At 39.1% G+C, this 16199-nt stretch overlaps 1 protein-coding gene across 2 annotated transcripts in view; it reads right to left on the reverse strand.

Annotated features, from left to right (window-relative positions):
* Positions 1–16199, reverse strand: part of PITPNC1 (phosphatidylinositol transfer protein cytoplasmic 1) — a 77389-nt gene that overhangs the window by 13175 nt on the left and 48015 nt on the right. For both annotated transcript variants that reach the window (XM_079323202.1, XM_079323201.1), the window contains 2 exons: positions 14570–14641; positions 5494–5589 (listed from right to left, as the gene is read on the reverse strand). In XM_079323202.1, the coding sequence (XP_079179328.1) occupies positions 5494–5589; positions 14570–14641 (168 nt within the window). The remainder of the gene's footprint in view (positions 1–5493; positions 5590–14569; positions 14642–16199) is intronic.

Raw genomic sequence — 16199 nt, forward strand, 5'->3', positions numbered from 1 at the left:
TTTTTATACCTTTCCTAGGCCTCTGCTATTAACCATAGCCATGGGCAGCAGGCCATGCCAGAGGGACTTTAATGGGACCAGGACTGCTCATCTTTTTGCTTTTCAATTCCTGATCCAAAGCCTGCTGAAATTAATGAGAACTTAGACAAAAATGATTTTATGTGCCTAACACGTGGGTTCAAATTGCCAGATTAAGACTCACAACCTGAAATTCTTTCTGCATTTAGGCATATAAAATCCTTCTATAATGAAAAATGAAGCAGGGCTGATAATTTTCCATTAAAAGCAAGTAGAAATGATGTTAGTACCCAGCACTTGTGTCACACATACTTGAAGCTTCTCTTCCTGTGACTAGAAACTGGGCAAGCTGAACTTTGCTCAGACCCCACTTTTATGTTATTATTTAGATACTTAATTTTGTGTGTTCCTTATTTTTGCTTTTAGACACCCATGCCTTTCTTCCTAGAGAAGGCATCATCCAAAGAATACTGTATCTATTCACTTTTTTCCCCTTGATTTATCTACTGGCAAAATCCTCAATCTGTTTTAAATGTAATGGCATAGCTAAAATCTTTTTGTTTAAATAACCTCCTTGTCCTTTTATCAGACACAATTTATTAGGAAAGCCCATCTGGCAAATCCTTTTGCTAGAGGAGCAAAACCTACCCTGTATTTGCAATACATTATTGCCAGGTGCAGAGTGATTTAAAAATAGCACTTCTGCCAACAGAGCAGAAACATCATAACCCGTGAGCTGGGTTTAGTTGAGAATAAAATGTAAAATTGCAATGAAATAAAAGCCTCAGTATGTGGGATATGTATTCAAACATAGCACTCTCCCAGGGTTTATAACTTAGACCACGAGTCAATGTAGTTATTGATGGAGTCTATTATTTATCACTTAGCATTTATTTACTTAACTTTCCTCACAGACGTCACAGGTATCAGATGGGGAACGCCCTTTCCAGGAAGCAAACACAGCACTGGCTTCTTGCAGAGCCTTTTCACAATTAATCTCAGCTGTTACTTTGTACTCCAAGTTAAATCATGAAATGCATTTGTTGTTTACAGAAAACCTCCAAATCTGCCTGGCACTCTTGGCCTCAGCTCTGCCATGGTTCCAGGTCTGCTTGGGAGGTGCCACTCCACCCTGGAGCTGGCAGCACCTCCCTGTGTGTGCTGGGAGCCTGTATGGGACACCTTGTCACCCTTCTGTGTCCCCTTGCTGCTTGTGTGGCCATTCCAGCACAGGCAAAGGTCCCCAGGCTGAACCTGCTGCCAGAGGTGAAAGTGCATCCTGCTTGTGCCACACATCCTGTTCTCTCCCTGGAAGATGTCCCTGAAACATCTTGATCCTGATCCTTCCTTCCTTTTAATGCCTGGATTAATTTTTTCAGACTCCTATGGCAATATTGTGGTGCTTTTGAAGTGCAATCATTTTTTCCCTCTTTATGTTGAAGGCCATTTTGTTTGATCTTGAATTTCAGAACCAATCATGGGTTTAATACCTGTCATCTGGCATTTCAGCATCAGCTGTAGTTGCTAGGTTTTGAATTTCAGCTTTTATAGCCAGGGCTCAGGAGAGATTTTTTGATGTAAAGATGCTACCATAGAACTTTATGTGGAGTAATTAAAAAAAAAAAAATCCATTAAATGGTATATTCTGGAAGATCCAGCTAAATACTTAAGAACTGCAAATATTGGGACAGTTCTGAGGTGTTAAAATATGATAAACCAGCCAGCCTTTATGTAAACTCACATGGTGAGTAAGGAAAAGGAAATGTTGATACTTTTTCATATCCTTCACTGAACTCCTGTGCTGACACGGTGCCCACACTCCCCGGGGGGCTGAGGCAGCTGGATTATTTCAGCTACCATCATTTAGTAATGTGACAGAGGTTTTGTTACTCTGAAAGCACTCAGACAGGATAAGGTGCACCTATCACAGAGCAGCTGTGCTAAAGGAGAAAAGCCAGCAATGGAAGAAGAAAACTGCAGCAGCTGCATGGGATCTGTTTAGAAGCTGCCTGGAAAGTTTATTCCATTTGTCCAGCTCTCCATTGCTTTGTTATAAACAGGAAATGAAACATTGTTAGTTCTGAGAACTTGAATATGTTTGCACTGAACATTTTGCTCAGTGGCTCACAAATACAGTAAATGTTTCATTTCATGAATGATTCACTGGAGGCTCTCACTCCTCAGCATAGCTCAGCTTTGTTATTTTCTATGTTTCAGACAAATTTATCTGTCTATATAGCTGGTGATACATAGTCATCGATGCTAAAGTCATCAGGAAATTACTTCACAAAATGTACAACTACTCTTACCTGGCTGGTACATTCTCTGTAAAGAAATAAAAATTCTGTACTCGATGCAATATGTACATCCAGATTTGGAAACACCCATGGCTCCTTACAGACAAACAGGCAAACTTGAATCAACCTTTCTCCATTTGGAATCTCACACTTCTTAAAACTTAAAGGATTAGACCATACTTGTAAAAAAGCCCTATATTTAAGATGTGGCTACTTCACAATGGAGTTTGTAGATGTCCATGAAGTTAGGGGAGATCACCTGCTTTGGGATACCTGAATTGCTGTAGTTTCACCTCCTCCAGCCTTCCACAAAGGCAGAAATCAGCTCAGCCCCACCATAGAACTGCACTCTCTGTTTCTAGTATCTCACAAAGCTCTCTTCTGATTCACTACTGACCTGGTGATTCCAGTCCTGTGCACACTGCCAGGTAAAACCTTCACCCTTAAGGGAATCCCAATCACTTGAATGATTCTGTTCAAGAGATCCCTTAGTATTATTGGTAGAGGCTTCCTTAAAGTGAAGCAACAGCTTTCCTTAAACCTCCAGCTAACTGGATTCCTCACTTTTCAATTTTAGTTAATATTTAGAAGGAGAGAAAAGCAAATATGCACAAAGTTGAATTCAATCATTTTCCCTTCAACCAGAACATTTTCATGGAAAACATTTCCTCTGTCAGCACTGGTGAGAATGAGCTGTTCAACTGAAATGGAATAGTACTCATATAAAGATTATTTATATATTTTTATCTTTTTATGTGTGAATTACTATTATGGAAATGAAAATGGAATCTGTTTTTAAGATTCATGTCAGGACAACTGAAAAATTAGTTTTTAGATCATAGGTGGGAGGACACGGTGGCTTTGTCCTTCTACCATCAGACTCGTAAGTCCCAGCCCAGAGGAAGTAGTGTGAAGGTTTTAAATTATTTAAACCACTCTCTAGGATGCAGTATTACAGCTAAATAATGACATTTGCTGTTAAGTTTGAAGTATATTTTTAATTGAAGAGGAATGCATTTTAGTCAGGATGTAAAGGAAACTAAAGCTCATTTCTAGAAGCTGCCAAACACTCTGACCCTGATAAAGAACTTGCTTTATTTTAAGCCTGTGAAAGAGCCACTGAAATGAAGAGATTACTGACATGCCTGAAGTTAAAATTGTTCTCGTTGGCCTTTCCGGATGGGAGTCAGGACATTTATCCTGTAGGATCTAATTGTTAAATCCTGAGGATTGCACTTCACTTTTAAACTTAGTACCAGTTCAGATTACATGATCTAAAAGCAGCCAAATTGTTGTTATTAGTGCAGCTAAAATACATTTCAAAAGCTTACACTAACTGGGTTTATCTGAAGCTGCTATTTGGGAAACACAAACCCTTTCTTATTTGCATAGAATTACAGTTCTGATTGAAAACAAACAGAAATTGCATTTGCAAACATTAAAAATATTTTATAGTCTCTAAATTATGGAAGAGGACTCATCAGAAATGGGAATTTAACTTTACATTCATCATATGGTAGCATAAGAACCCATAGTTTGTAAACTTCAGAAGAACCACCATTTTCAACTATTATTAACTCACTATAATTGCAGCATGTGCACAGTTAAATACTAAAGGTATTCTTACAGCTCTGTATGAATTCTGAAACAGAATTTGGAAGTCAACAGAAAAATCATCCATCAGTACAGAAAAAAAACAACAGATGCTGGGCTATTTTTGTTGTGTAAACCCATAATAAAATTCCATTTCGCTTGCAATCGGGTCTTTAGATTTGTCTTTGAAATAGCAACACAAAGACTCTGAAATGCTTTTCTCCTTTAAGATGAGCCTGTTTTTCTCTGTCAGGAGATTAATCATAGAGAAATTATGCTTAACAGTTGGCTATTAAAAATGAGCAGGAAAGTTGCAAAACTGGTTGTCACCTTTGTGTTTACAATTCTGAAGTGCAGAGATTGAGATAAAAAATCTCACAGGATTTCTTTAAAGTACAGTCAAATGCTGACCTGTTCCATTAGCAGCTCATTCCTAAATGGAGCCAGAAGCCTTGGAGTTCAGATAAGATGATGGGACCAATAAGCTGTTTCATGAGGTGTTATATAATTTTTGGTACTAAACAGATGGGTTTCATTATCTAAGGAAAGTAATAAAATTACTTTTAGTTCTACTGTAGGCTCAGTTTTGGTTTATGACCCGTACATAACATCCAAAATAGGTTCTATATAAATGGAAGATAACAAGTACTCAACTTTTTTAGTCCCAAAATCATGTCTCTTATAGTATAGAAATATATTCCTTGGCAAGTCCTCACTTTCTATCCTAAAAATGATTATGTAGTCTCGTTTTAGATAGTTAAGCAGCTGCCATACTCACTGCCAGCTATGAATATAGACTTGGCTCCAGAGGCAAATCATATCTCCAAAATTAAATGCGAGCATAGATCCGATCATTCCTCTCTAGCTGCTTGTTGTGAACCATCATTTATCAACCATGAGATTAAAACATTGAGAGACCTCATCTTCATTTGCATGGTGGCTGCTGATTTCAAACAGTGAATTGCATTGACCTAGAAGAAGCACGCTCTTCAGAGATGTGCTCCATCAAATATACATGGGAGCAATTTCCGAGGGAATTTTCAGAGTGACTCTGCCTGCTGCCATTGATGCTTTTTGGCAGATCTGCTGCAGTCTGCAGTGTGCTTCAGTCCCTCTTGGTCTTGTGTCATTGTTGCCTTCAAGCAACTGTGCATCAGCCCCTTGTCACTGCAGCACATCTGTCCTTTGCTGGGCTTGGGCAGGACTCACTGATCAGGGTGGGATACAAGTAAGGACAGCAGGGGTGTTTAAAAGTGCTCAGATCTGCAAACTCTTCACTGAGGTTCACAATGCAAAGGAAAGGCCTTTTTTAGTTTGGACTAATTCAGCTGAATATCAAAGGTCTGGTACAGGATGTGTTCTGATAAGGGTAGGAAAGCATTTCAAAGAATCATCTGCAAAAGAAAATGTCGGGTGGTCTAGACAGAGAGGTTGCTGTCTGCTCCCCCTCTGATCAAATGCTCTTGCAGTATTACTGACCAGCAAGATTTGACACAAAAATAAAACTGTTTTGATTTGTATCCAGGCTCTTCTAAAGCCTCTTACATTCCCTTCCTCATCAGTTCACAGCCAAGGTGTCTCTTACCTCTGATTCCTTGTAATAGCGCTCGGGAATCTCATCACTGGCAATATCAATAAAGCAGACTTCTCGCTCCAGATCTTTAGCTTCTTTGTCAAAAATCTGCAAGAGTTAAAGAAATTCAAGGCTGTTACAAAACAACACCCTCACAAAATCCACCTGGAATAACTGTTACAAGCAGTTTCAATGACTAGTGCAACAGAATGTATTTTAGGCTTGTGCCTGAACAGCTTTGTGTAAAATATTTGAGTTTTTGCAGGAACACGGTCATGTTCTCCACCCTACTGCTCACATCATGTTCAGCACTTTCTGCTCCCACTGCTGTTCTTCCTTGGATTTTTTTGGAACTGAGACTTTGATTACAAACAGTAAAGTCAACAATTTGGATTGGTTTTACTGCATTCTCCAATCTTTGTACTAGAGTCTGCCACTGTGTAAAAAACTCGACTCTCTGGACTCGAGGTGTTTTCACCCTCTAAGGACAACAGCAATGTGCAGGTGGGAACAGTCAGTCTGAGTTGTTACACTGAGAATCAAAATTTTGGTTGTACTGCCTCAGTGGAAGCTGCAAGCTTCCCCAGCCCATCCATGCACACACATTTCAATCCTTTAGGACCTTGTTTGGAGCACCAAGCCTATGCAAGTTCTATGCAAGGCAACCATGGAGATATTTTGAAAATCCAGGTCATTTGCAGCAGCAGCACAGTATGCTTCTGTGCTGTGTCCATAATTTAATTATTTAGACATCTCAGTGACCCATGTGACTTACACTGTGTCTGCAATACATTTCCCTCATGATTCTGAGACTTGGAAACAGTGCTGAGCTAAAAGGCTACCATGAATTAGTGCCATGAAATTCAGGGAAGTTGTGCATCCACTGTCAGGATCAGTAATAAGCTCACAATGTGCTTTTTCCTTTGGGGCACAATGTTCTATAGCTGACTTTTCCAGGAAGAAAAAATATTTTTATTTCCTTTTTTTTTTTTTTTTTAATAAAAGCAGTGAATGCTTTCTTGATTTAATTAAATTCTAGAGGAACAGTTAAAAAGACAAAATGCCAGCAACTCTTTAGTAACAGAAATGCTATTTCATTATTTCTGAAAGCATTGGGGCTGCCCATTTAAAGCATTCAAAGAGAGCAATGGACTCCAGTGAACACAGGAACCAGCTGGGAGGAAGAACATTGCCCAGGAAATCATCTTTCAAATACAGGAAAAGCAGAAGTTTGACTCCACAATTTTAACTTGTCTTGGTAGTGAATAAAACAGGCAGCACTGAACCCTTACTGAGCTGAATGTTCACACATCTGAAACTGCAGAAGAATTGAGAAACTCCAACCTGGTTTTATTTGTATTATTATCATTGTTTTGCAAAAATATATGTTGATTATTTGAACAAATTGGAACTGGGAAGCCCTTCTCCTGTAGTGCTCCCTCTCTGAATTGGATGCATTGACTTAAAAATCACTTCTGTGTTCATATATATAATATAGGTTGCCTTTTCTATGCTTCCTTGCTTGCTTTTTTCCTAAAAAAATTCAGAAATACAGAGCAGCCCCTGATGAAATCAGTTGAACTATTTCCGGAACAAAATGCATTTCACCATAATCTCTATAAAATAATGGAAATTGCCCTTAAATGGACATTACCAGGTCAGCTGAGGTTTTGAATCTGCCCATGTTTTAGGTACAAGCCCCATAAATTCAAGCCTATGCAAATCTCTGCCCATTTGCAAGGACCTAAATGGAGATTATTCCACAGTATCTTATCCAAAGAAATGCGCCCTGCTCTGTCCCAGGCTTGATCCACATATTTCACCTCATATGAAAATAGTTCTAAATTCCATTTCTTTCTTTAAAATGCTGTGATGGAAGTGAGGATGACAGATGCCTTTGCCAATCTGTCAAAACCAGGAGGAATTTTTCAACCATTTCAACGATGCCTTATTTGCTGCCAAGGCTGTCTCTGACCATTTCCTTTATTCCAGAAGTTTGCTGAATGACGTTCTCACTTCCCTTTGCCAGCAGAACTTGTTGTCTAATCATTTATGCTTTTCCCTTTCTCAGATTGTCCTCACAAGATTTGCAGCTAGAGATTTAATCTTCTCATTCTATCAGCAGTCGAAAATAAGAAGTCATTAGAGAACAAGAGTGATTTCTTTCTTAGCTCTAATTCTCTTATTGCCTCTCCTAGCCACAGAATCTTGGATTGCCTGAAACTCTGTAGGGAGGATGGGTTTATTGTGGTTGGGATCAAAGAGACTAAAGCAAGTTTTAAAGGAAAAGATTAAAGGCCACAAAAAGAAGCATAAGGCTCCCAATCTGTGCAACTGTATTTGCAAATGTGCAGAAGCTGAATGGTGAGAACAATCTGTATCCTTAAGAAGATGATGTAGAAAGACAGAATATTAAATATTATATTGGAAAGAACTGGACAGGCTTTACATTTGGTAGCCAAGTAATTAATTGAGATTAAAATGCAATCAAATGGACAACAAAGAGCAACATTCAGACTGAAGTGGCCTTTTTGCTGTGGGTTTTTGTTTTATTTTGGGGGGAGTAATGTGAGAGCTTTTTTACAACAAACATTTTTATACTTCCCCTTCCTAAGAGGAATGAAAACTCATTTCCACAGAATGACAGAAAGTGGGAGAAAGGTTTCAGCTGGGTCTTCTTTATGACTGTCAATTTTTTCTTCTGGTGAAAACTATAAAAAACCAAAAAAAATGAACAAAAAGCCCAAAGCAACAGTGACAAAAACCACCCACCAACCAACCAACCAACCAAAAAAAGTCAAACCCAACCAGTCAACTGATCAGAAACCATAAGAAAAGTGCATAAAACCCACTCAGGCAGGTGATTCCAGAACTTCAAGAAAGACAGCTCATACAGGATACTGCAGAAATGTAAGTCCTGGTGTATTTAAATTTCATTCCTCTGTTTCCCTCATGCCCTACAAAAACATGTCCTGGCATATTCTTTTTTAGTGACTTCCCTTCTTCTGGTAGCCACAGTCAGAACAGAAAGTCAGGTTAGGATATGATGGGAAATTTAATATCTTCTTTTCTACAAGCACTTTTCCTATTTTTTCCTTTTTTCTATTTTCAGGCTAAGTTGCTGGCTTCAATTTTATTCAGAGGTATTTAATCTAAAATGTAACTTTCATAGCCAATCTCCACAGCTAACCTGGACTGGATATAAACAACATAAAGGCAGTTTCTGCTGAATACATTGATGTCTTGCACACTGGCAAACTCCTCCTCATCTGCACCCCAGGACTCAGAGGGTCATATCTGTGCCTCTGCCTTGGCTTTGTTGCATAATACATGATTCTCTCTTGTGATGTTTGTTTTCCATCTTCAAGAGCAAAGGAACCATCCAAGGGATTACCAAGTGGAAAGGTGTTTGGCTCTGTCATTACTACAAAATGCTTTTTTTTCCCAGCCTAAACACGAGGAGTTTATGGTAACAAGCTGTAAAGAGACAGCTAATTCATGGCAGGGCTGTAATTGTGGTAAGGACTGCAAGAATAATCCTTTTCTTCCTTTAGAAAAATGCTCAAAATATACTCTCCATCCTGAAATTCTCATCTCTGCAGATTGGCATGGCCAGAGCCCCTGGCTGCTCCCTGGTGTTGCTGCACACCTTGAGCAGGTTGTGTCACCTGCTCCACTGGAGCTCTCACTTTTCTGAAGGAAAACTCCCACTCACAACTCGATCCATGGAGTTTATTCAGTGTATAACGTTTCAGTAAGTCATGCTCCAACCTCAGCTACTTCCAAATTCCCTAATTTCCTTTTGAGATTTATTTGGGCAGAGATTACAGGAATTGGCAATTTCACACCTGGTTCAGGGGATGAGACTATTTATGTGGACACACATAACTGGGAACAATTTTTTATGGAAAAAGATGGAATTTCTCTTTGAGAAGAGAAAATTTGGCTGCCTGAACTGGATGGGAATATCCCTGTATGCCACAGAGAAGGAGAAGCAGTTATATATTTATCTGCAGCCTTTCTCCCTGCTCCTTTTGATTTCCATGTCACGACTCCCCTATTGTTCCATCCCTTATGAAATATCTCATTAAGATTTGTACTTTCTGGACAGAGAAATGGATTTTTATGTAATTATGTCAAAGTAGTTGTGCTTCCAAGACCGCAATAGACCATCTATAATATTTACTGGGATTAGTTTTTTTTAAGTCACATCTAGTTCAAGTGCCAGATTTACTGACTAACTTCAGTAATTCATTTAGAAAAATCAAAAAGTAGAGGCACAACCATACCACTTGTTCACACTCTGTCAGTGTGGGCCTTGTCATATGTTCTGTGATAGCCATATGTGCTTGGGACATAGGATCTGCAGTTCAATGGAGAGAGCTCTTCCCTCAGGAGGAATTTTGGACTAACCTTTCCTCTTGTTTTCCTTTATCTTTTCAGGCTTCTTGGGAGGGGGGAAAGCTTCACAAAATCATGTTTTTTTTTCATTGCACATTATGGGATACTCTGTACCATCATACAGGGAGAGTCCACGTGCAAATAAAATCACCCCAAAAGTGTCCCTTGCTTTGACTTTGCCATATTTTGAGTGATGCCCAGCAATCCTTTTGACAGTTTCCAGAATGAGATCTGTGGTGAAGTGAGGCTAAACCAGGGCACAGCTGAATTCTTTTCAGCTGAAATCAGTGTTTCATGGCAGTTGCCTTAAATAGTGAATTTACATTTAATTTCCATGTGCTATATTCAAGTTTGTTACAACCTAGTTCTACATTGCTAAGATGGGAGACAGAAATAGAGGAAAAAACCACCCTAAACTCAACCAAACTAGAAATGGATTTTCTTGTTAGCTGCCATACCTAAAATTTATTTTACTGTAGCTTCATAATCAAGGTCTAGCCACTGAGTTTTCCAGAGAAAAATATTATGCTACATAGAACAAAGCACTGGAAGTTTTACATACAGTGAATTTTCATTATTGACAACCTTTGAATTATTTGACAAGCTGTACTTTTTTTTTGTTTTCCCCAGACACCATCAGATGGCAAAAAAATCACTGCCCAAATATCAGCAGCAATTAATTCTGTGACTAAAAAACAAAACAAAACAAACCAACAGAAATCTAGCAAACATAATGATCCCTGTGCAACAAATGGGAAAATTGAATGTCTCTGTGATTCAGTGATTTGCTTTAGCAGTGTCTGTCCCCACTCTGCCTTTCCTGTACATTCAGCTGCTTTGCAGACATTTTCCCCAGCAGCAGAGTGACATGCAGGGACAGCATGTGTGACATGGCTGGGCATTGATTACAGCAGCCCCTGCAGCCATATGGTGAGTCCCTGGAATCAACACAGCTGATTGTAATGCACAGTTGGTGCATTCCCCACTAAAAGGGAAAAAAACCAAAATATGTGTCTGTAGTGCACACTGAAATAGTAAGAAAAAGAGATGGGGAAGAAGTGAGAGCAGGACAACAGTTCAACTATATTAATCCTTTGTCCCACAAACACTGAGCAGTCAATGGACTGTTGAGAGAAAATACCTGTACAAATCAAAAAAGAGCTTGAGGAAGTCTTCTCATGGAAAGCACACACCCAATTTATTGACACTCAAGCAGTAACTCCACCCTCCTGCTCAGATTTCTGCCATTTCAGTCAGTAGATACCTGTAAGAATTCTCTTAGCCGTCCCTTATGTTTTTAATATTCAGAATATACACTTTATCTCTCTGTATTCAAATTCCCAAAGTGCTAATGTTCCTTTGGGAGAAGGGTGTGATACCTGTGCCCTTTCACACTGGTCTGTGCCCACTGAGGCACCTGCACTTCCCCTTGCCCAGCTCTGCCCAATGCCACCCTGACCAATGGAAGCAGCTCAGGACACAAAGAGAAGAATATTTTCCTGGACTTTAGAGATGCCACCTCCCATGGCATTTACACCTCACAAAACGTTCTCATTTTTTAAAATTCCGTTTTTAAATTTAAAATAAAAGTAAAATCAAAATAAAATTTCTCTTTAAGAAGCTGACAATTAATTTAAAAGATCTGCAAGAGGAAACACTGGCCTGACTCACTGGTCCAGTTTCTGACAGTATTAATGAAGCTGCAAGGCTGCAAGGTAGCAGGGACAATATTTGATGTACTCACATGTTCATCCAACACTGGCTCTGTTTTTCTAAGAACAGAGTTGCCATGGAACATCTACAAGGGATACATCAAAATCAGCTGCTCTGAGCACTGAAATCACAGCTCAGTGGATTTATGGTTCTGCACTATTACACAAGGTTACCTAAATGAAGACATTTATTGTCCATTGTTCTTTCAGTCAGTGTTTATATTTGTGCAAATCAACTGCAAACTTTAACAGATTGGAACAAGAATGCTTTAACACATTTAAAATAGAATGATAATGAAGTCTAAGACATAGAAAAATCAGAGCAGATACCATCTTTCACTAGTATCACTCCCATCTTCTATTATGTCAAATGGGAAGGAAAATCAGTAGGAACTTTGCATCAAGATATATTGCAATAATTAGGTAGAACTATACCAGACAACACACCATATTAAATAAAATAATTCTAATAACATCCCAGCCTACCAAATGACAGAAACCTGAGATCATTTATATTGCTTTCTTCCATGGATCAGTGGAATTAGTTTTAGTATCCTTATGTCTAAGTATAGCTTTTCACAATCAGTTTTACTTTATCAGACAGTAAGGAAATGAAGAATAGATCAGAGTGCAAAGATTTCAAAAAACCTGCATGATCTAAAAAATACATTGAGAAATAGCTGAGTTGAAATCAGATTTGTATTATTGCCCTCATTACTGTAACATTAATATTCATTCAGTCTATTTTGCATTACAACTGCAAAATTAACAGAAGTATTTTTTGGATTGATTATTTCTTCATCAGACAAGGCTGATAGTTGCAATGAAGGAAAATACAGTGTATCTATGGAAATCTATAGGAATGGCTGCTATGCTTCCAGTTGTTTTCTATCCAGACAAACAGTGACATTTAATCTAAACTTGTCTGACACAAAGAAGAAACACACTTTACAAGTTCTTAAGGGAAGTTTAAGCCTGCCCATTGAGTCATGGAAATGAGGTTGACTCCTAGTTCCAAGGTGTTTGGATAAACAGAAGCCTCTCCCTATCTAGGAACCTTCCAGCATTTCAGTGCTGTACCAGTCATGTCTGTGGTCCCAGATAAAGATCATGGGAGCAAGAAAAAAACATAGATCTTCCCTTGGTTTATTGTGTTCACACTAGGGAGCAGCACAACTCTCAGAATTACAAAATCAGGGAAATTAGGGCTGGAGTGCAACCCTCAATTCAGCTGCTCTTTCTCCTCCTCAGTTCAAGTAGGGGTCAGTGAAATCTCTTAATCTAGGCAAACACTGGCTTAGCCTGTGACTCAGGTGCTGCAATAGAAAGGTAATATGATATTACCACACTGGCACTCTGGTAGAAATGACATTGGAAGAGCTGGATTCAAGCAGAATACAGTTTCTTTGATTTACATCACTGGAATATCCTATCTCTGTGCCACTTTCATCTGAATTCCCTGGCTGGATACTGTTCAGGGCTTGATTCACAGTATTTTAGCCACAAGCTGACACACTGAAAGAATTCACTCTGCTTAAATAGCTTCAGTTCTTCCTCTGTCAGACAGCAGCCCAGATCATGTCTGCTCACTGCTGACATTATAAAGCACCAGAAAATTAGTCTGCACCCTCCCAAAACCAAAGGTGTGGGCTTGCTCTGAATTAAAGTGCTGCCAAAAAGCAGAAGTAAACATTAAAAAATGCATAAATTACACAATGTTCATCTAGCTGGTAATGTAATATACTTCTTTTTAACTCACTTACTGATCTGGTTTAGAGTAGCAGTGACTGTGAGTGGTTGGTATCTGGAGGTTAATAGATGATCCCTGTCATGTTCCCAGTGGGAAAGTGTCTGCATGCCAAAAGCATTATTCCAAATTCCACCTTGTTCTTGTACATGTAATTATTCTGCCACAAGCAGTGCAACAGCTGTCAGCCTCATGAACAGGCAGCCCCAGGGGGCTGAGGGAAATGTTCCTCCCACCTGGAGGACAGAACACCTTCCTCTTACCACAGCTGCTGGAGGGACACCCCAAAACACTGGGAGCCTGTGCTCAGACCCTTTAAAATCTGCTAGGCTGCCTTTTTCCTTCCCAAGAATGAGTTCAAACACCCCATCATTGGGTTTCTGTTTTATGGATAAAATTTCAAGACATTTAAACTTCATTTCATGCCTACAGGAAATTTCTTCCCCTAAGTCTGCAGCCAATGCATACCAAAATGAAACAGGGAGAAACATATTTGTGTGTGAACCCAAGGGTTCAATCTTTACCTGCTGGGCTTTATTGAAAGTTTTTTTTTTTTTTTTGCAAGTTGTATGACTCTGCTTTGCTATCTGCACAACAAAGTGTGACTGACCTCCTGCCTTCTGCTCCTGAGCCTCTCTGATCAGCAGCTGCTGGCTACTCATTCCCACCCTTCCTCTAAAGAGATTTTATGTACTTAATTTGCCTTCTCATCTCTAAGCTGTAACTCTGAAAATTTTTAACTTCGGGTGAGTGACTGCCAAAAGCACTGCCTAAGTGTTCAGCCATTGTTTGCCCTAAGCTGCTCACTGAGATCTCTCATGTCTCACCATTGTTTAGTTTCCTGTTTGTTCTTCCTGACACCCCCTTGGAATTAAACCCCCTTTATTCAGAGATAATAATGTGAAACACAGAAAGTGGAATACAGGCACAACATCCTCCACCTCTACCCCAGCCATCTTTTATTTACTTTCCATAAATGTTCACCATGACTAAATTCATGTATGTAAATTGTGTTTAGAGAAGGAACGAACAGAATAGAAGAGGCAGAATGGAAGGTGTGTGCTGGTACTTCAGAGGTAACTCCTCTACAGCTGCTCAAAACCCAGAGTGGGGAAAAGGCACAAGTTTGATGGGGCTTTTTTCCCAAACTGAGAGACCTCCAGGCCCTGGACACAGACTATGATAAACAAAGGATTAAATCAACTTTTGCACAAAGTGTCATACTTACACTGTCATTGCTTCCTTTGTTGTCCTCGTATTTTGTCTCTATATGAATGGAGAATTTAGGCAAAAACGAACACTGCAACAAAAGAAAAATATATTTAACACAAGAAATGTGCCTTGCTTCATCAGCTGACACATTCAATACATTGCTTTTGGTATCATCTTTCTCATTTTTTTTCAGGTTACTTCAAGAAAAAGAGTAAATTTTCACATTATGTAAACCTGAAAGGTTGGATGATTCTGGAGGGATCCAGAGATTCTATCTAAAAGCTGAAAATTATAATAAGGATATAAATAAATCAGTATAAGCAGTCTGGAATAATTAGATGCAATGGTTTTCATGCTCACTATGCCCAGGAGTATGAATGTCCTGAATGTCTTGTAAGAAATTCAATTCACTAAGATCTTGAGAGCAACTCAATATCCCTCATTATAGATCAGTCTATCCCTCACATAGAAATACCCAAGGACACTTCACCAGATGCAGGTTCTGACCAAACAGACAGCAATGTTTTCATATGGCTTTTTCTTAATTTTCAGTGAGACATGAATTTTATCATAATTTCCTTTTAATGAAATTTAGATGGATTATGAGCCCCTGTGAAAATTCATTTATACTAAATCCAAATAAATCTTTAGATAATAATGCAAAAAAAAAAAAAAAAAAAAAAACCACAAACCAAACCAATGGTTTTTTTGTTAAAGATATTCTGTATTTAGATGGGAATAAATTTATTTTTCTGAGGATTGCTTAGCTTAGCTGGCTTATGAAGACTAGAATTTGTAATACTAGGCAACATAATCCCATCGTAATAAATATTTCAAAATTTTATTTATCATTTCACAGTTCTTTGTTCAAAGCAAGTTTTCAGACAGGCAGCTAGAGCAGCTGTCTAACCAGCTCTAAATGACACTAGTTCAGCATCTTTCCTATTAGTCACCAAGGCTCTCCTTGCATTAACTGCCAGTTCCTTGTGTGATGCATCACTAATCCCCTATGGCAAATGACTCTTTCATGGGCTCTACATACAGATTATACAATGAGGATGTTTGAATGCCCCAGTGTTCACTGCTGCTGGTCCAAGTTCAGGCTTGAAAACATTCTGAGAGTTCTTCTAAGGGAGGGGCTGGTGAGTAAGGGCATTTAGGAGGCCAGGTGTAGTGCACCAGCTGAAATGAGAAGGCAGCTCCTTGGAGACTCCAGCAAATCCATCCCTCCTTCAAGGGGTATCACCCAACAGGTCACTGCTCAGTCTTCTTCTGATCACAGGATACCCACTATCAACAGGCACATCTAGATGCAATCCTTGTCAAAAAAACAAGTGAGACAGATTCCTCAAAATAAGGTTCTGGTGCCATGAAAGGCCAAACCCTCTTTGTGCTGTTGATCTGAAGCACAGCTGCAGTTTCCAAGGGAATTATGAATAAAGCCAAATGCCAGATTTCCCTTTTACCTTGGTATTAAAGAAATGCCTGCTGTTTTCAATCACTGTCCAGAGGTTGCCAGCAATGGGTCAGGTCATGACACTGAAATGTCACTGCTCCATGTACTGAACGTGAGGCTGCATTGGGATGCCTGCAGCACCTCAACAAGCCACTGCTTGAGTCTAGTTGTTGATTCCTGTGACCCAGAA

This window comes from Erithacus rubecula (genome assembly GCF_903797595.1).
Source record: "Erithacus rubecula genome assembly, chromosome: 20".
NCBI classification, from domain to species: domain Eukaryota; kingdom Metazoa; phylum Chordata; class Aves; order Passeriformes; family Muscicapidae; genus Erithacus; species Erithacus rubecula.